This window comes from Crocodylus siamensis, chromosome 9 (genome assembly GCF_052110815.1).
Source record: "Crocodylus siamensis isolate JL-2025a chromosome 9, ASM5211081v1, whole genome shotgun sequence".
Taxonomy (NCBI): domain Eukaryota; kingdom Metazoa; phylum Chordata; order Crocodylia; family Crocodylidae; genus Crocodylus; species Crocodylus siamensis.
The window spans coordinates 54,678,776-54,699,532 of NC_143403.1; the positions used below are offsets into that span (position 1 = coordinate 54,678,776).

At 44.1% G+C, this 20,757-nt stretch overlaps 1 protein-coding gene across 2 annotated transcripts; it reads left to right on the forward strand.

The window, feature by feature from the left end:
- The first annotated feature begins 417 nt into the window (after positions 1–417).
- On the forward strand, positions 418–20,621 carry TMEM233 (transmembrane protein 233). 2 transcript variants are annotated; one of them, XR_016444293.1, is made up of 4 exons: positions 418–799; positions 11,909–12,043; positions 18,828–18,961; positions 19,140–20,621. XR_016444293.1 is itself a non-coding variant. In XM_090063480.1 (3 exons), exons 1-3 carry the CDS (start codon positions 611–613, stop codon positions 18,837–18,839), a joined length of 336 nt encoding a protein of 111 aa, XP_089919606.1. In that variant the 5' UTR covers positions 418–610; the 3' UTR covers positions 18,840–20,621. The 2 variants fall into 2 exon arrangements, 1 of the variants encoding a protein (XP_089919606.1); XM_090063480.1 differs by having other exon boundaries at positions 18,828–20,621.
- Positions 20,622–20,757: the final 136 nt, after the last annotated feature.

Consider the following 20,757-nt stretch of genomic DNA (forward strand, 5'->3'; position numbering starts at 1 on the left):
TTCACGGCCCTCCCCAGGCCACGGGCAGGCTCCACTGGGGAAAGAAAGGAAGAACTGAGCCCCTGGCCGTGGAAACCCCGACACTGATTTCAATTAAAACCCCACCCTGTCGATGTAGGGGCATAGAAGCCACGCGTGCAAGCGCCCTCAGTGTCTCCGGGAGTCAGTGAATCCGACCTGCTTGTGCCCTTCCGTCACACTGAGGTACTGTGGGGGAGCCCGGCCCCAGCCTCAGCCGGCAGCCCCGCTCCCGCTCCCGCGACGGCGCCAGCCCCCGGCGGTTTCTCGTTCCCCGGAGCAAAGCGCGGGCTGCCGGCACGTCTCGCACCCGCCTGGCCGGGGTCCCGCGACGGGACGGGACGGGACGGGACGGGCGGGGCGGGGCGGGGCGCGGCGGCCTCGGGGGACCCGACCGGGCGGTGCAGGCGCCGGGAGGCTCCCGCAGCCCCCGCCCCGCCCCGGAGCGGGCGCGGGCGCGGGCGCGGGGCCAAGCGAGGGCCGGGCCGGGCCGGGCGAGGGCGGCGCTCGGGGCGGCGGGGAGGAGAGAGGAGCGGGCTGAGGTCGCGTCTGCCCCGAGCCCCGCGCACAGCGCCCGGGCCCCGCCGCGCCCATGTCGGCCCCCGCCGCCGGCTCCGACCTGAAGCGGGTCCTGGACAGCAGCCCCGAGACCACCCTGGCGGAAGAGCTGCCCGGGCCGCCGCCCGAGCCCATGCCCAAGAACTACCTGCTGCTCTCCATCTTCTCCTGCTTCTGCCCCTCCTACCCCATCAACATTGTGGCCTTCGTCTACTCCGTCATGGTGAGTCCCGGCGGCGGCGGGAGGAGGGGTGGTCGCCCAGCAGCACAGGTGCCCCGGCCCCAGGCACAGGCCCGGGGGGCTGGCGGGGCCCGTGTACTCGGCTTCGCCCGCGACGCTGGCAGGAACCGGTGGTCCTGGCTCAAAAGCAACCTCGAACTTCCTTTGCCTGAGGGGGGCCAGCTTGCCCTCACCAGCGCTGGTCCCGCTGCGGAGGGGCAGGAGGGCAGAGGGAGACGTGATCTCTCAGTGCCTAGGGCCAGCCCCTTGGAGGACTTTGAATGCCAGGAGAGAGACCTGGAACCGGGCTCCGGGGCCAAGGAGAGGTCTTAGGGGAGAGTGAAAAGGACGTGTGCACACAGCTGCCCTCACGTGAGGACAGCCAGGTTTCCCCTCCCCCGGAGCAAGGGAGCTTGGTCTTGCACTTGCCAGCTTCTCTGCTCCTGACAATTTTGGGGGCAAACCTGAAACATCACCTCCAACTCTTCCCCCTTGCCAGCTGCTGCATGTCGGTCTGACAGGGGGTTAGAGCAGGTGAGCACACAGGGCTGTGCCTTTTGGACTACTGGCTGAGCCACCATTTTGCGTTAGACAACTAGGATCGGGTCTGTGTCCCCGATGTCGGGAACCAAAGAACCGAGTTGCTCTTTCTACTCAAATGCACAGAGAAGCCCCGCCTGGGATGCTCACTGCTGTGGGATGGGAGCACATGGGAGTAAAGGTTTCTGGATGCCTACCTATCTAGTTATGTTCATGACCCACCTCACTGTGGGCTCTTGAGTGCTTTCCAAACACTTAAAATACTTTCTCTCTTCCCTTCCCACCCTCTAGGAAAACTAGCTTCTTTTAGAGGTGTTTTAGTTTGTGTTTCCCTTGGAAAAGTTCAGGAAGGGAAAGCCAAGTTAAAAGCTGTTTCCATTAAGTTCTGGGTGGAGTTGGTCCTGCAACCCTTCGTTTCCCTCGTGTGAGGGAAGCCAGCATGGATGCAAGGAAGGTTGTCTTGCACTTACTGGTTTCCCTGCTCCTGTTTTGAAGGGGCAGGAGGGCAGAGGAAGACTTGATCTCTCAGTGACTCAGGCCAGCCCCATGGAGGACTTTGGATGTCAGGAGAGAGACCTGGAATTGGGCCGTGGGGCCAATGAGAGCATTAGGGGGAGAAAGAAAAGGAGTGTGTTATAGCCACCTGTGCTGAAAGGCAGGGGCTGCTGTTTTGTAGTATTTGGAGCACTTTGGGATATTTATGTAGCAAGTAACGATACACAAGTTTGGAGGTCACGAAGGCACAAATCTCCAGGGTCAGAACTGAGCGGGGCAGGTGGGGTGCACGTTCTGGTGGATCATGGTGAGAACTGGGTCCTTTTTGCCACTTAACATTTCAGGCATGCAGTAGCAGAATGAATCCAGGGACTGCAGACTGACTAACAATGTGAGGACAGATGTCCTGGATCGTGGGGGTTGTGACTGAGGAAACAAGTTTTTTTCTAAGAGCTCTCCTCTTCTTACCAGCATCAGCCCAGACCTGCCAAGATGGGTTTTTTGTTGTTGTTTTTTTTTATCCAGCTGTCCTTATGGCCATGGGGAACCTGGGAGATGGTGCTGCTCACACTTGACAGAAAGGAGGTGGAGATTTATAGACTTAAGAAAGTTACAAAGTGTTGTGTCCTGAATCTTGAAGTGTTTTCTTCCATCAGTTTTATTGGCAGTCCTACTGACAATTAAATTCCCTATTCAGTAAAGTACTTAAGCACTTTCCTACCTTTAATGTACATGAACAAAGTTAGACATGTGCCTAAGTACCTCAGTGGATCAGCCAAAACCATTAAGAGATAATAGTGTCTATCATAAATCAGCATTTCAGTATAGAGTTCTCCTGCTAGATAAATACAAACTGAAATATTTATCAGACAAAATATGGAGAGAAAGATGAGGCAAGCCTGGCCTTTGTTAGCCTGTTATCCTAATGACAAAGGTTATAGCAATTAACTACATCTGTTAGATCAGCTAATTCCATATTGCAGAAGTTTAATCTGACGTGCATTTGCATATGAAAGTGAAAACTGTGAAGCAGAATCCTGAACAGATGTGTTTTTTGCTTCACCCTTTTACATTCCACAGATGTGATTTTTAGCAGTAAATAGTGGCTTTTCTGACAGTCTGACACTATTTTTTCCATAATAAGATGTAAAGCACGGATACTTTGAATTCTTTTTCAGTAACACATGAAAATCAATGTACTAAGTTCACTGGTTCAAAACAGGCTGGTCCATACAAACTTTTGTGTAAGCAGATCTTTGCTAACCAAAGTAGCCCCATTGATTTCACCAAGACCATTTGAGTAATTACTTGTCTGGATAATGGCAGCAGAATTGGGTCTCAGTTTATTAAAACTGATATGACCCAGACTGTTAGTAAGCTACTATTGTTAAAGGACTGAAGGACTTTAAAAGATTAACCTTGCATCTTTATCTGATAGGCTGAAGAGCTAAGTAAAAAAATAACTCATCAATTTATGTACTAATATAATTACACATAGACAAAATGTAATAAAACGCAGTAGTCTAAAACTAATCAGTAACCACATTTGGACACCAACATGCATGCTTAATATGAACATTAATTCAAATAACATTTCCAAGGTGTTCCTGATGGACACATTTTGCAGAGATGCGGGGCATTGGCTGTCATTACCTTTCCCTTTTTCTTTGTTTTTAAAAATCTCATGCTACACACCGTCTTTCTTGATTGAAGGCTGTTTGGTTTGATGGTTTCTAGCATCCTTTTCATCTGTGAATATTTTGGATACTATATCAATATAAAATAATAATTCACCATGATGGTTTGTAAATGCCTGTTTGCTGCAATCTCAAAATTGTGTTTTCACCAAGGCCAAAGGAATTGCACAGATGTAACAGCTGAGGGCAGAAACTGGCTCATTAGTTCCCCTGGTGATCCTTACAACACTGTTCTCTCCTTATGGAGAGGTCTTTATCCACAGCTCAGTTTAAAATCACATGGGCTTTTATAGGCAGGCTCAAATAATTGTCTCTATGGGATATATAGAAACCATTGTGGGAAGAGCACTTCCTGAATGCTGAACACTCCTGGGCAGCTTTTAACCTCCCACTCCCTGAAGAGAAAAAGCTCTTTACTTCTGCATGAAAGTCCTTTGTCTCCACATCATCCTCATTCTGAACCACTCCCTTCTCACACCAGTAATCTGCCCAGGTTTCTCTGAAGCAACCCTATTACCACCCCATAGACCTTCAGCACTTGTAAATGCTTCTTCCAGAACTTGCACCCTGTTCTGCACTGGAACATTATTTTGTTTGCACATTCACATCTTCTGGAATCTAAATCCTTTGTTTTCCAGGATATTTTGCAAAATCCCTACAGATTTATATTCATACCCAGTAAAGTGTTGTGCGGTGTTCCTTGCAGAAGGTACTTGGCCGCCCAGGCTGTAGAGATAATCAGAGACCTTGCTGTTAGAAAGAATGCTACAGAGTTGTTGCTAGTAGAGATGGTGACATGCCCACTTCCAGTATGGGCCTGATTCTGCTCCCAGAAAAGTTAATAGCAAAACTCCCACCGACTCCAGCAGGGGCGGGCTTGGGCTCAGTCTCCATTTGTGTCACATCCTTCCAAAGTTCTTCTCAAATGCTGACAACCAAAATACTGTTCACAAGAAATGCATCATCTCTTGGGCTCTAACCGACCCTGGGGATTAAATGACAGACTTGTTTTCAAGCTCCTTCTGTCTCTCATGTTGCCCTCTATAATTTCTGCTCTGTTTCCTTCGATCTCCCTGATTTCACTCCACCTTTTCTCAAGTTTAGAGGCCTCAGGCTTAGCCATTTTAGGCCATATTTCCTTTCCTGCAGTTGGGAACAGATTCTACCTACCCACGCTTTTTTTTTCTCTTCCTTACTTCCTGCCTCTCTCATTAAGAGAGGAGAAATCAGGGGCTTCTCTTTCTCTTGCTCATGGCATCAAAACCAGGGGAACAGTCAAGAAAATTGAAAGGCAATACACTGAAAACTAATACAAGCAAAACCTTTTCTCCATGGAGCCGAGGAGGGTGATGTAGTCCTGTAGTGCTAGACATGCTTTCTTTCGCATAAGCCATTAAACTGCGGTCCAAGAGAGCTGAGGTCATTGAGGGTTCCTTGGCACTTTGCATACGGAGATCTGTTTACCCCAGTGTCCTTTCCAAAATTCTTCCTTGGATAATTATGTTCTCCCCACCTGACTTGCTCTGCTTTTCCAGTGGGATATTGAATACTTGTTTCTCTTCTGCTTCTGCTGTTCTGTTGTATGGCTTTACTATATTAACCATTTGATACACCCCACCACAGAGACAGATCATAGTGCTCTCAAAAAAGGATTTTTCAGTATCTTTTAATACCTAAAGAAGGGGTGTTGTATTTTTAGTTAGATGTGAGCAGGGTCCTAGCATGAAAGGCACTGCAAAAGAGCAAAGTGAATGGATGCATTGTTATCCTCTAGTATCTTCCTCAGTTTCCACTCTGTTCACTGTGAGCCTGATCCAGATACCACTGACTTCAGTTAAAAGGCTTGCACTGATTTCACTGAGCTCTGGGTCAGATTCTGCTCAGACTCCAGTGTCCAAACACCTTTGTTAATTTTGTGCCTGCCCTGTTTCTACTGAAGCCTGGTAAGCTTCATATTGGCTTTACATGGAACAAGATTTGGCTCTTTCATGTATATTTCCACTTGGCATTTCTGGTTAATGCCCTTTGTTAGTTTTTGGCAATGCCCCTTCAGACCTTTGAGTTGAGAGACCAGTGGGGCAATATGGCCACTTTTGCCTGGTTTTACTTGTTCTAGAATTCAGGGTCTGAGGTTCACAATGGCAATTCAATTCAGGCCACAACTGGCTTCGTCCTGTTTGAATGTGAATGTCTGCTAGTTTTCTTGAGCAGAGGCATTACAGAAAGTCTTTGGAAGAAGTGGAAGTGCAAAGTGGTGCAACATGTCCTTTGGAGCTTGTCCTTCCCTTTCTCAGTGTTCAAATGCTGCTTAAAAAGCATTTGTCCTGGTCAGCTTTAGGCATATTTGCTAATGTTTCCCTACATTTGTGGGAATGTAGCTCCAGTTAGAAAGTATAGTCAGAAATAACAAAATGACTTTTAAAAAAGAGGGATGTAGCTGACTGTGTGCTGGGGTGTCTACAGCCTTGTACAGGGGAACATACAGGGGACTGCTGTTACAGTAACTAAATTGAATTCAATAAATAAATAAATAACATTGATCTGCTCTTGGCTTTGGCCACCAGAGGTGTTGGTTTTCTTAAACAAAATATGCAGTTCATCCCTGGAAACATACTTTTCAGGAAGCCCAGTTGCCTTACAGGACTATAAGAAGAGAAGCTCCTTTACAGGAGTAGGTTGGGAATTTTGCAGCAAGCTATTTTTCTTTCAGGAAATTCCCATCTGTGAAAACCAATATAGTTCACAGGAACACGTGGGTGTCAGTTAAGTTTAAGGGGGAAAAAATTAAAAGAAAGTCATAAAGCAGTTCAAGTAAAAGTGTCCTGCTTTAACATTTTCAGAATGGAGCATTTTGCCTTTTCATTAGAAACATGATTTTTCACTTTTGACTTGTCCAAAACTAACAGCAAAATCCTAATGAAACTTTCTTCCTGACCCCAAACAAACCTGGGGCAGGAATTTTGTTTTGAAAAAAATGTTGAACTGTTTTGTTTTCATTCCAGAATGGGAGGATAGGGGAAATTGAACTCACAGGATCTCCCACTAAATGGAAAATCCAATTCCTGCTTAGCTTTATTCCTTCTACTTGCACTAGCCCTTGCTCAAAAACAAATCACCAGCCACAATTTAAGTCAGGAAGTTACAGAAATTTATTTATTCTCTTTAACTTCATTGAGCTCAAGAAAGTTATACCAGGGATGGATTTGCCCCATGAAACCCTGGATGTTCCTTAATAAACAGAACATATACAGTGTCTGGCAAATGATACCCCTTATTACAGTCTGTTGGTCTTCCTCTGATGCTGACTGCGGCTAAACAGTTCTAAGATTAAGGATTGGGTCTTTAGGGAACAAAAGCTATGCAGTAATATTTGGTGTCCTCTCAGTTTCAAATGCACTTTCATGGTCTGTAACAGCAGACCATGGTATGTAACAGCAGGAAAGCTACCTATCAAAAGTATATGATTTATATTAACTGAAATACTTTTCTGATACTGTGTCACATAAATGTATTCACAAATAAGTCTGAAGGTTGAGAGTTTGTATCAGTAAATTAAAGGTAAAAGTATTATTAAAAATGGAAAGGCATTAGAAGAATGTGAAATTCAAAGTTACAGTTAAGCACGAATGTTTGAAAGTAGGTAAGTGCACAGGAGTAGCCTTCTACTACCCTTAACTGGGACCACTAGCAGCATCTTGAGAACCCCCACCCCAAAACTCTGAGATGTCTTATCCATCCTTATTATCAGTGGCCACAAAGATGTATTTGTCTTGTGGTTACAGCAATTACAGCTTCCTTTATTAGTGTGCACAGTCCACAGAAACAGATATACCAGGTGTACTGGTACTTTACAGATTCCCAGTTCTGTAGATAGGATGCTAAAGACCATCATTCCGTGCTCTTCCCTGAGGGCCTAATCCAAAGCTCACTGATGCCAGTGTAATCATTTCTCGTGTTCCTACTGTTTTTACTGGACAGGTCCTAAATTTCATAGGTCACAACAATAACCCAGGTATCATTAGGTACAGACTTGTGTTTCCTCAGGCCAGACCACGGAATTAGAGCACTCACTTAAACCAGCAGAGGTTAGCATGGTGCTATGCTATCAGACTTAGTACAAGAGATCTATGTGTATCGACTTGCTGTTGTGGCAAAATATGTTTAAGGCACCGTAGCTGAACCAGGCAAACTCTGTAAATCACCCCATCAGATTTCATAAGGGTCATCATGGGTGGCAGTAGTCATTAGGAAACTCACTGGATTTCACAGTACCTCATTCAGCAATGAATCTCTCCTTTAATATCAGTATCTCCATTTTGGGCCTATGCACTATACCAGTGGTCTTCAAACTGTTTTGATCGCGCACCCCTATCAGTAAAAAATTTGTAAGCACGCACCCCCAATATATGTATATTTATATAAATATAAATAGAAGTTCTAATATTTTCTTCCCGCACCCCAGTGGATCGTCTTGCGTACTCCACTTTGGAGACCACTGCACTAGACCATACTAAGGTCTTTCAAATAAATCTCCATCTGAAGTCTCCCAAATAAGGCATTTTGTAAATAGGACACAGCACAGAGCAGTGAAAGAATTTTCAAACTGTAAAAAACAACTGCTTTATTTCCTTTGTCACACTGCTTTCTTTAAGACAATTTGCCAGGAAAACCTCAAATTAAGTGAAAAATATTGGCTGCTGGCCACAAAACACGTATGAGGATGAAGCACTTTTGTTGACTGTTTTACTCTGTAGAGAGGGTGGAATTGGACTTTTAGCATGAAAAAAAGGGCAAAACTGGGCCTTTAAACTCAACTGTATATGTTATTATCACCTGTGTTAATTTTCTTCCTGCTGTCCATAGCCTGAGTTCCCTCACTTGCCTTGAATTAGCTATAATTCTGTCTGTTGTACAAAGCAACCCACAACTAAATACTTTAATAATAGTATAAGCTGCCGCCTCCTGAATTAATTTTTTAAAGAAAATCTATATTACTTAGCCCACAGACTGGTTTATTTGACCAATTCTTTCAGTGTCTTGGGTAAGCCCTACATGTTGCATATGTCTTGAATGTCAGTAAATAATAAAAAAATCAAGTTGTGACTAATTTGGTTGCTCCGGGAAATACAGCAGGTAATCCCATTTTTTGATCTGACAAAGAAATCTGGACCTGTTCCCATGCCATCGTGCTCCCCTAAATTTTCAAACTAATCCTTCCAATGGATGAATTTTAAGAATAGTTACCAAATGCCATTTGCCTCACATAAATTGGAATATATAGGGGTTGTCCATATCAGAGTGCTTGTAAAAGATACAATCTAGTACAAAGAAGATTTAACTCAGAGAATGCCTATGGACTATTTTCTAGAGATGGCTCAGACTTAGGTGTTCACAATGGCCCCTTCTGGTCTTATAGTTTATGACTCTTACTATAGAATAGTTGCTATATATAGTATGTAAGCATATACTTGAAGATATGCACTCATACAAATGCCAGATTAATTTTAGGGTGCTGTTCTCAGAACACTGTGTATGCTGCACACCTACACATTTATATTATAATGATAATTAATAATATAAAATGCTTTACAAAAATCTAAATAGGCAAAGTCCCTGCCCAGTGATTGTTCATACAGTAAGTGTCTTTACTTTGTTTTTTTCATTAACAAGGAACTAATAATCAAGTCTTCAAAATTTGGTTTTGAAAAATAAACACTGGAAAAAAATGGGATATGAACTAGGTCCATTTACAGACCTTGCAGTGACATTCATCTCGCTTGCTCATACGCTTACTTACAGCACATATATTCTTCATGCTCCTGGTTTTCTGTTCTTGGCTTTTATAAGGTAAGTTGCTTTGTGTCTTTTATAAGGTAAGTTGTTTTGTGAAGGGGATCACCCTGCCTGACAGGATGCAGGACTACCAAGGTAAGGGTGATCATATGCCTATAATTGGCAAAGATCTTGTGAGAAAATAGCTTGAGAGGCTAGACATCCACAACTCAGCTGGCCCAGACAGAATACACCCAAGAGTGCTAAAAGAGTTGGCTGACATCATAACATGACCAGTGGCAAGGATATTTCAGAACTTGTGGCACTTGAGAGAGGTTCCTGAAGATTGGAAGAGGGCCAATGTGGTGCCTCTCTTCAGGAAAGGAAGGAAGGAAAGAAGATCCAGGGAACTACAGGCCAATCAGTTTGACCTCAGTCCCTGGAAAGATCTTAGAAAAAATGACCAAAGAAACCATCAACAACAGGCTAACAGAAGGCAGCATTCTGAGAGATAGCAAACATTGCTTTGTTGTGGGTAGGTCTTGCCTGATCAACCTCATTTCCTTCTATGACCAGGTAATGCATCACCTGGACAAAGGAAAAGAGGTTGATGTCATATATTTAGATTTCAAAAAAGCCTTTGACTTGGTCTCCCATGATGTCCTCATAGTAAAATTGGGGAACTGCGACATCGATAACCTTACAGTCTAATAACTAGGGAACTGGCTCCGTGGTCGGACCCAAAGAGCAATAGTTGATGGAACCGAGTCAACATGGTGTATAGTCACCAGTGGCATCCCGCAGTGCTCAGGACTTGGATCAATACTTTTTAATATATTAATAAATTATCTGGTTTTGGGTATCAGAAGCAAACTGGTTAAGTTCTCAGACAACACCAAATTATGGGGAAGTGCGGTCACTCTAGAAGATAGGCTGGCAATTCAGGCCGACCTGGACAGGCTCACAAGGTGGGCGGATCAAAACCTGATGACATTCAACATAGAGAAATGCAAGGTGCTGCACCTCAGAAGAAAAAACCCACATCATATTTATAGGCTCAGCAGTGCTACACTCACTAGCACCACAACCAAAAGAGACTTGGGGGTCATGATTGACCATAAGATGAACATGAGCTACCAATGTGATGCTGCAGGTGGCAAAGCAAATAAAACTGGCTTGCGTCTACTGATGCTCTTAAGCAAGACCCAAGAAGTCATGCTCCCACTTTACTTAGCCTTTGTGAAGCCACAGCTGGAGTACTGCATCCAATTCTGTGCCCCACACTTTAGAAAGGAGTTGGAGAAGCTTGAGAGAGTCCAGAGGAGAGCCATGCACATGATTAGAGGTCAAGGGAACAGGCCCTATGAGGAGAGGCTGGGAGGTATGGGACTCTTCAGCCTGGAGAAGTGAAGGCTCAGGGGTGACTTGGTGGCAGCCTATAAGTATATAAGAGATGTGCATCAGGAACTGGGGGAACATCTGTTGACCAGGGCATCCTGAGGGAAAACAAGGTCGAATGGTCACAAACTGCTGGAAGACCATTTTACACTGGACATAAGGAAAAACTTCTTTACCATCTGAGTCTCCAGAGTCTGGAATAGATTCTTCCCAGAAGTGGTGCAAGCACCTACTCTGGATACCTTTAAGAAACGCTTGGATGCTTATCTTGTTGGGGTGATCTGACCCCAGCTGACTTCCTACCCCTTGGTCAGGGGGCTGGACCCAATGATCTTGCAAGGTCCCTTCCAGCCCTAACGTCTATGAAATCTATTAAATCTATGTGTGTGCATGCATGGGCGACTGGTGCCACCTTAGTCGGGGTGTCCCCTGCAGCCAATCTCACCCACCGGGATGGGGGAGTCCCCCCACAGCCAAGTGTGTCAACCTGGAAACGTCCGCAGCACTCCCACAAGTGGCCGGAGTGCTTCATCTGGCACTCCTACTCCCTGGCCAGTGCTCACACGGGTGGCACCGGTGCTTGCATCTGGCCGTCACCTAAGCGGGGAATGTGGCCTGTCAGGGAGTGCACCACCACTCTCAGAGGGTGCACATGCACCCTTGTGCACCCCCTACACATTGCCACTATCTGCATGCATGTGCGTATGGTTGCACACAGTGTGGGAATGAGGATGCAAACAATAAATGGGAGGGGTTGGTTTTCTTTTAGCTTTTGTATTTATTTTGTTGCTAATGAAGCAATTCAATTTCTGCTCCACTGAATGAAATCAAAATTGACATAAAGCTGAAAAAAAAATTCTAGGAAGATGCAAGTCACTAGCTCACAGCAATGAGTGTGATTAGGGTTGAATTGACACTCTTTCTGCTGATAACTATAGTAGGACTACTTGTATAAGCAGCATGAGAAACATCTGTAGAATCATGACCTAAAGTAGCAAAGAGTGAGTCCTGAAAATGAGTTAACATAGAAGTTGAAAATCATACTCCTTAGTAACTTAACCCTTAGTATAAGTATATATTTATAAAGTAAAGGTCTGTTTTCTGGAGTCTTTTGTGTGTTGCAAAATTGCAGGAAATTAAATTACTGGTGAAACCAATTGAAATATTTTTGTTTACCAATAGTCACAAACTCTCTGTTTCTGTTCTGCAGGCTTTAAATAGTTATAATCAAGGAGACATAGATGGATCAAAAAGACTAGGTCGCAATGCACTCTGGGTTGCTGTTGCATCAATTATCATTGGCCTTGTGATCATTGGAATCTTTTGTGTAGTTCATTTCACAACGGTAAGTAAAATGTGATCAATTCCATGCCAAGTAGTTTTTGCTTGAACAAGGGGCTCCATTATTAAAAGAGAAACGATTATCATATTTGCCTAATTTTAAAATTCAAGGATTCACTCTCATATCCTACAAGAGCAAACTTTATACTATTTTGTTTGTAGATGTGGAGGAAGTATTGTTATCTGTGGATTACAACAAAGGACTGGGTATTAGGAACATGGAGTTTTCTATTGACCTTTTCAACACGGTTACTGTTTAATCTTGGGAAAGTCATTTACACTCCCTTTATCTGTTTCCCACTCTGTAAAATGAAATGTATGGAGATTCTTAGGTGCAAGGCACTGCCGCATATAAATGCCAAATCTTAGTATGACAGTAAGACCAGCGTCTCTTTTCTAGTAACAGGAAATTCATGCAAATATCATTAATTATCTTATATTAATTAATAATAAGCATGCCAAAAGGCAACCACACTTTCGTCCAATTTGTTATTTATACCAGAACCATTTTACATTGCTCTTGTAATATGAAGGAACCTTAAACTGTGTCTAAATGATGTATATACACTGATTTAAAGCCCCTTGATTTGCCAAGTGGTGCAACATAGTAATTGAGAATCAGGCCTGTAATTTGTTTTATTTGACTTCTTATGCACATTCAAAGAAACCATCTGTTTGTACCCACCTGTTTACAGCTACATTTGTGCCTTTTTTCTAAGCCCTGACAGTTAATTGGGAACCGAGTAGTCTGTACCTTCAAGTGTACAGCCTCATGTTTATCTTGTAGCACTGATTTCCATTTTCTGCCCTGTTCCCTGATTGCCAGGCATTGTTAGGTCCCTCTGCATGCACCCCCCAAGTCTTTTCTGGTTCTGATTAGCATAGATGTTCTGGTCAATTGCAGTTTTTCCAGCCTCTGTTCACCTCCTCTTCGGATCACTAGTAATGACAGTTTTATTATAGATGTATGGGATGGCCCATATGGATCTTCTTTAAATGATGGAAAATTGACTCTTTATTCCTCCACTTTGCTTTTTGTCCTTCAGCCAGTTTCTAATCCATGACCGAACTTTCCCTCTTCCCCCTTGACTACTAGGGCTTCTCACACTGGATATAACTTGAAAAATAACATAGCCCATGATAAAGTATAACATCTTGTCCTGCTTTATCCACCGGCTGACTCCCTCGAAGAATTCCAACATGCTGCTCCTTTATAGAAGCCAGGCTGATTTGTCCAACTTGATTTGTCAGCTTAAATGCTCTGTGGGCACATTTACACAAGACACTACATCGCCATAGCAATGAGCTACAGCAACATAACTCATCGCTACAGCGATGTAGTATTGGTGGGCACAAACCATGATACCAATGCTACGTAGCATCTAAAAATAACTGTGCGCTACCAGGACTGCGCAGTCCGGGCGGGTACCAGGGGCCCTTGGAATTCTGTGCTTGGGGCCTGGTCACATCTGTGCATGAGCTCAAATATTGGACGTAGCCGGGAAGAATAAGAGCACGTGGCCAGGTGTGGTAGCCGCTTATGCACCAGAAGAAGTGCCAAGAGATTGCTTTGAGGCAGACTGCAGATAGACCATGGGGACTGGTGGTTTCAGGTAAAAAACTAGAAGAGCTCTTCATATTTCAGGGAGTTCCTACCCTCTGAGAAACCCTTCTCCCTACATAGTTTTATTCAGTGCAGCAAGTGAATTTGGATGCACCAACAAGACAGGTACAGCTGGGAGGCCGGCCTTCAAATATGGAAGGCAACGTCTAGTGACTCTCTTCTTAGTAGGGATTTGCCCGGTGGCAGATGCTGAGCCAAATTCTGGCTGTGAGCAAGTGTCACAGAGCACAATTTGGCCTCCTTTCTGTAAGGGTTGGATGTTCTCTCATGGAGGGCAGACAGTTAAAAACATGTATGTCAAGTGGCGGGGGGGGGGAAGGGGACGACAGCTGCCTAAGAAGATGGGAAAGAGCCTGTTAAACATAGTAATGTTTGCTAGGACACTGCAGTGTTTAACATTATGGGATGCTGAAGCATGCTATAATTTGGCACTGTTGTGTTTCAACTGCTGTACCACAAACTGGCTGTGGGGTCAGTTCAGGTATACAGTACTAATAAGCCTCAACGACAGAAAAAGTTAAGTGAACCTACTGTTTAGTTTCACCCTTAAATTTGGTCTGAAATGTTGTTTATAAAATAAACACACAGAGTAGTTAGAGCTCAGATGTTAGAAGAGTGGATGTGTTGACAGGCTGAGCAGCAGTAGCCTTGGAGAAAGAGCATCATGTTTAGAATCGATGATAAATGGATAATTTCAACACAGTATGGATTTGGGCCCTTAATTCCATTGGGAAAATTCTGTTGAGAATTAAAAATCTCATTTGCCCCATTCCATGTATGTTCTAAATTATTAGAGCTCTGTTGAAATCAATGGAACCATACCAGCAAATATTTTATTGAAAAAGGAAAAAATGCACATTTTTCCACAGTTAAACTGATTGGTTTCTAGGGGGTGAGTGGAATATTTTCAGTTTTGTTTGTATGATTTTTATACAGTATAAGGGATGATCTTGCTTTGAGCAAGGAGGACTAGATGACTTTTACCTCCTTTCCAGCCCTATTTTTCTCCGATTCTCTGATATCAGTGCCCACGTTCCTAAAATTTCCTGTTGCAGAGATGCAAGTGTTTTTATGTTGTTATTTTTTCTGTTGAATATTTTGTCCTTGAAATATAGAAAAGATTAAAATAAAGGAAAATGGAAAAATGTGAGCAAATCCAACTCAGGAGCCAGATTTGTAGATGATGGAAATTAACCTTTGGCAAGTGCATGAAAATTGGTGTAACTTACATGCCAAAAGTATAGAAGAGGGTTGGAGCTGGAAACAGCAAATAGAGGTTTCCTTTACACTTGGAAGTTGACTGAGTTGAGCAGAAGCAGGCCAAGCCAATGCTGACTCAAAAATGCAGTTAAGTGAACCTAGTATATGCACCACTTTGGCTAACTATGCAAAGGGAAGACATGTTTACTCCGTTCATGGAAACCTTGGCATGCCCTTGTCTATGTTTACAAGTCACTGCTGGTTGAGCTCCACAAATTGCTGAATTCCCAAATGTTGATGAGGTCCAAGAGGAAGGTGAAAGGTAAAGAAGGCTGTTCTTTACACATGCTATAACTTTTACCCTATCCTTTCAGCTTCCTTTTCTGCTACACCCCGCCAGACACTCTGGTGGTATGTAACTTACACTTGCACTGCCTTGCTAAACTGTAACTTAAGACACCACGTACGTCACCGTGGAGCTTAGGCCCAAGTGCAAACTAAAAGGCATTTTATCTGTTGAGGCCTAAGGGGGAAAAGCTGTTTTTGACCTGCAAGAGCAAACCTCCTTAAAGCTTGAAACAGAGCTGGGAATTGTAGACCTCGCTGTGCATTGAGCCCTGACTCTGTCTCCGGCTTGATCGTAGTAAACAGCATGAATTCCCTGCCTTCTGCTGAACAAAAACACTGGCCTGATCTTTCCAGGCCTGCTCTAGTGCTCACTGAAGCCAGTGGCACTGCTTCCATTGACTTCACTGGGTACTGGCTCAGACTTCACATCTCTTGCTAGCGTAGTCTAACACTGCTATGGTGAATGGGTTAGTGCCAAACCTGCGTTTTTGGAGGAGAGGATCTTAAAATTCTATCATGCTGACAAGGGCAGGGCCTGTGCAGCGAGAGATTTCATCTCAGTCCCGCTAGCTGCAAGAAGAAAACGGAACTCTTGGTTCATGTTTCATTAATTGAACAAAGAGGAGTCCAGCCTTCCAACTTTTTTCCCTTAAAAGTGTGTTTATTTATTGTATTTATCACTGCACTCCAGAGGGAGCTGCACTCCCCAGTCCCTGGGCTGGATGTGCTCCAAATCCTATCAGTAGTCCAGGATTCTGTGCAGCTTTCCATTCTCCTTATTTTTTAAAACCATTTTGGTTGACTCTAATGTGTGTGTGGGTGGTGATGAGGGTGCTGCTGGAAGTGGAGTTAGAGGTCAAATCAATTTTTCTTTCCCATTAAGCATATGGGAAACATATCAGCTAAAGACCATTTTTCTGGTTCAAGTCTCAGATGGGATTCAATAGTCAAAGCAAGCTGGAATGAGTTGAATAGAAATGTGGGGAATGGCTAAGAGCTGATAGAGCAAAGTAAAAACACTAGCTTTCCTGAGCAGCTTTCAACTCCAAAACACAGACAGGATAAGTATGAGAAGAGGTGGCCAAAATACCACAGGAAAGGGATGCAAGTGGCTCCTACCAATGAACAAGTGCCCAGAGCTGTTTTCATTCACATCAGCAGCTCACCCTCTTAGCTTATCATAAACCTAGATGCCAAAGGTAGGGTCAAGTTTCCAGCTGGTAGATGCACACATGAGAGGGGTGGTTTGTATTCAGCTACTTTAGAATTTCATCCACACTGTTAGGATATTTTAATACTAGTTTAGAGGAGCATAAACTTTTGACTCCCTCTTTAATCTCAGTTTAGATCAAACCTCAGGCAAATTGCAGAGATTTCAAAAAGTAACCCTAGGCAGTGGCCCTCAGGGAAAAGGTGGGAAATGTCAGTTTACAAAGAATCAAAAATGCTAGTCCTCACTTGTTCACACTCCCAGGGATTTCAGTAATCTGTGGGCATTGTCAGCATTTATACACATGCTCTGGGAGGTGGGAGGAGGGTGGGTGCGTGCTTTAGAGAGGCTTCAAGAGCCCAGTATCACCAATTAGTGTCCCCACACTGAAAAATGGCAGTGGGGGTGATTAAGCACCCCTGCTGCCATTTTTCAGTGTGGGGACACTGATACATGGGACGGTGGAGTCTGCTAGAGCACAGTAATTACCACACTCCAGCAGACTTGATTAATTGAGCCTGCTTCTACATGTTGCAGTTACAGAGCAGACCTGCTGCATGTGTATGCCATGTGATTCTGTGTGGTATAATCCCCACAGGGAGGTTTGAGGGCAAGCATATATCTACTGTGCTAGGGGCAGATGCACACTAATTTTTCTTATTAATTTAAAAATATCTATTTCGAAGGAAAAAAATGTATGAGAATACTTTCAGCTTCTCTACCATCATTTACCTGAGAGCTCAAGGCCCTTTACAATCACTAGGATATTAAGCCTTGTAATGAGATCCTGTGAGTCATGAAGGTATAGTATTCTACATTTAACACAGGAAAAACTGGGGGTGGAGAGAGAATGTGAATTGTCCACAGTATATCTGGAAGAGTCTGGATCAGAGGCCAGATCTTTTCACTCCCCCCTTCTGTCCTTAGACTGCTTGACTCAGCTTCCTTTGATATCAGTAGTGTCATTTTGATTAGAGCTGTCAATTAATCACAGTTAATGTGAGCAATTAATGTGTTAATTGGTTCTTGCATTAATTTTTTTAATGCATTAATTGCGCATGTGGCTTTGGAGCCCTCACCCAGGCTCCACTCTGATGCCATCACCACCACCTCTGGGCCACTCAGCAGGGCCGCAGTGGCAGTGCAGAGGAGCCACAGGGCAGCCTGGGCATAGGGCCTGGGCTATTACAGCGGGGGGCGCAGGGGGCACACATAGACACAGAATTACATGAGCAGCCACACCCTGCATGTGGCCAAGAATGCAGCCTGTAGAGCAGTGCCCTGCTGATAAGTCTGTGGAGGGAAGGGGCCGGGGGAGGGAAGGGGCAGGGAGCGCAGATCAAGGCCCCCACAGTGAGGGGGGGAGTGCAGCAGGGGCAGGGACAGGTGCTGAGGTGAATGGGGCCCCAGGGCTGAGGCAGGTCATGGGACGGAGCCACAGGCAGCTCATCCAGAGGCACAGGGGTGGGGGATGCAGCTTCCCACTGCTGCGTGTACCCTTACTGGAGGCATGGGGTCATGTGCCCGCCTGGATTTGTGGGCAGAGGTGGGCTGTCCTCTGTGGGCTGGGACTCTGTGCCCTGCTGCCTGTGCCTCAGGAGCCACATGATGCCATGTTGTGCCTCCCACAGCCAGGCGGGCAGGAGACACGCGGCACAGCCAGCACACAGCTCCCGGGGCAAAGACAGCAGGGCACAGAGCCCCAGCCCACAGTGGGCAGTCCACCTCCACTCCACACACAAATCTGGAGGGTACGTGCCCTGCCATGCCTTCCCTGGGGGTGCGCACATACCCCTGCACCCCTGGACAAGCTGCCCATGGTGGGGAGCGATGCCCCCCGATAAGCTGCCCACAACTCCGCCCCACAACCCACCCTGGCCCCATTCACCCCAGCCCCTACCCTTGCCCCACTCCCTCCCTCACCATGGGGGCCTTGATCTGCCCCTCCCCTTTCCTCCCCTCCCCCACGCCCCTTTCCTCCACAGACTTACCTGCTGGGGTGTGTGTGTGTGTGTGTGTGTGTAGCTGAAGTATCCATAAAGCATTGCTGTCTGGCTGGTTCTTGCACTTTAAGGAGCCAGAGTTCCTGTTGCCTGTATGGAAATGTTGAACAACCCTTTAGCAATCATCAGTCCATTTCCTGGCACTCAGGAGTTCATAACCTGCATTGATTTAGGTAATTCAGATTAAAAATGCAGTCCTGACTGACAGTTGACTGGTGCCAATAGAAACTTAATGCTTTGATACAAAAGCTTATTGAACCACTAATCCAGTGGGATGTTTGTTTAACAGGAACAAGCACCATTAATAATGCATCCATTAGGCCTGTAGAATGAATAATTTAAACTCAGTCAAACTCCACTGTTCCCCCCTCACTTAAAAATACGTATTTTTGTGCCATTTCAGAATGTTATCTGAAGACCAGGACTAAGCATGAAGAATACTATCCTCTAAACCTCTGGGAATGAAAAGTGTGAAGAAGAAGAAGAAAAATACTTCATTCCAGACTTAGATTTTACCCTACAAGTCTCTCTCTAGAGGCAAGTTGCTGGTGGATGAGCTAATAGTCCAAAATTAGTGAATGAAAGCGGTGTGTCCACATGTGCAATGTATTTATTGACAAAAGAATTTCAGTCTAAATCAACACACACCCTCCTGTTCTAGTGTCCAATGAGTACTTGGCCTTTAACGACTGACTTCCCCTTCTCTTTTATTTAGAATGTATCCTGGATCCATGGATGTTTGCCGGCTGAACTTAGTGAAACAAAGCCAACTTGTCTATGCTGTTTACAGTTTGTGATTTAGGGCCTAGTCCAAAGCCCACTGAAGGCAGTAGAAAGATCCCCATTGACTTTAGCAGGCTTTGGATTAGGCCCTTAAAGATTTGTATTATATTTTAAAACTGTCTCAGTGTATAGTAATCATAATAATAATGCATTTATGATAGTTTTTACATGCCACAAATTCACCCTGAAACTGCAGCTATTTCCTTCTGAGATCCTGAGCTTTACACTCTTTCACTTTGGATTTTTCACCATCCAAAGGCTGACGTCAATCACTTGAATATTAAGGAATCTCTTGTTCCATGCAACAAATCTCAAAGTATTCTCCAAACGATCTTTCTGTTGTCCTCCATTGCTCAACCACCTCCCATTGGCCTCCGTCTGGCATCAAACTTGCACTGAGCTCATTTTCATCATTACATTTGTCCAGTCTGTGTATGTAAGATAAATTTTCTCTTCTTTTCTTTTGTCAAATGACTTGTATTTTAGTAATATGTTTCTCCATCCATTTTTACAGTGCCTCTAACAAATTAGTTTGTTTCCTTGTACCTCACCTTGATAACTGTTTTTTGTTTCATTCACTATCTTGTCCTCCCATAAACAAAGAGGTAAATCCTACCACTTTCTTACTAATAACCCAATGACTGCTGAGTGCAAAACTGCCCAACATACATAAGGGAACAGAGTCTGCCTCATAGCTAATACAATTTCCTGGCATTTTACCAAAGCACAGAATTATAGTTACATTTTCTGGATTGAAAACTTGTTGAAATAATAAATGTGTTCTGTAACCAATACATTCTGTGCTCAAGATTAACATGGTGGGCCAGATACTCCATTGATGTAGGCCATTGTGATTCCATAGACTTTTCATTACTATTACAACTTCAGTTTGCTTTGCATTTACACTGTTATAAATCAGAAATGACTGCACTGAAGTTAGTTGAATTCTTCTGACTTTACAGGCCTACTTGTGGGGGAGAATTGTGCTTGCAATGAGTGCAAATATACTATCATGAGAATAATCTTCTGAAACCTATACCTGTCAAAGTATATACACCTGGTAACAGAGTGTATATGCCAACAGAGCTGCAGTTTGTTCCTTTCTCCCAAATTGTGTTTTTCATTGAAGTCAGTAATACAAACTGTTCTTAAATGATGTTCTTCCAAATCTTTTGTGAGTCCAGTAAAAACAATTACTTTATTATTTACACTAGTAAATTTTCTCCAGCTGGAAGTTTTGCTGCTGACTTCAGTAAGACCAGGAGCTGGCCCATCCTGTGCACTTCCTAATGATGTTTGGACACTGGTTCATTGGTCTCAAATGTCTTGTGGGACTTTTTGTAGCTTGCATTATATCAGATGTAATAAAACTGTCATGGAGAGGCAAAATAAAATTGGTTTTCATTAATGTTCATTCAGGTGTGTGGGAAGTGACTTTCTAACATTTTAAGTCTCTCCTATTTTAGTGATTAATTTATTTTTCCAAGTTTATTTTAGAAAAATTCAGATTTCAGTAGAAAGGGAATGGAACCAAGAAGGAAGTATTACCT

Excerpts from the sequence above, each read along its gene's own strand:
- TMEM233 (XM_090063480.1), top strand. The coding sequence starts at position 611 with ATGTCGGCCCCCGCCGCCGGCTCCGACCTGAAGCGGGTCCTGGACAGC. Across the intron at positions 800-11,908 it reads CCTTCGTCTACTCCGTCATG|GCTTTAAATAGTTATAATCA; the intron begins GTGAGTCCCGGC and ends TCTGTTCTGCAG.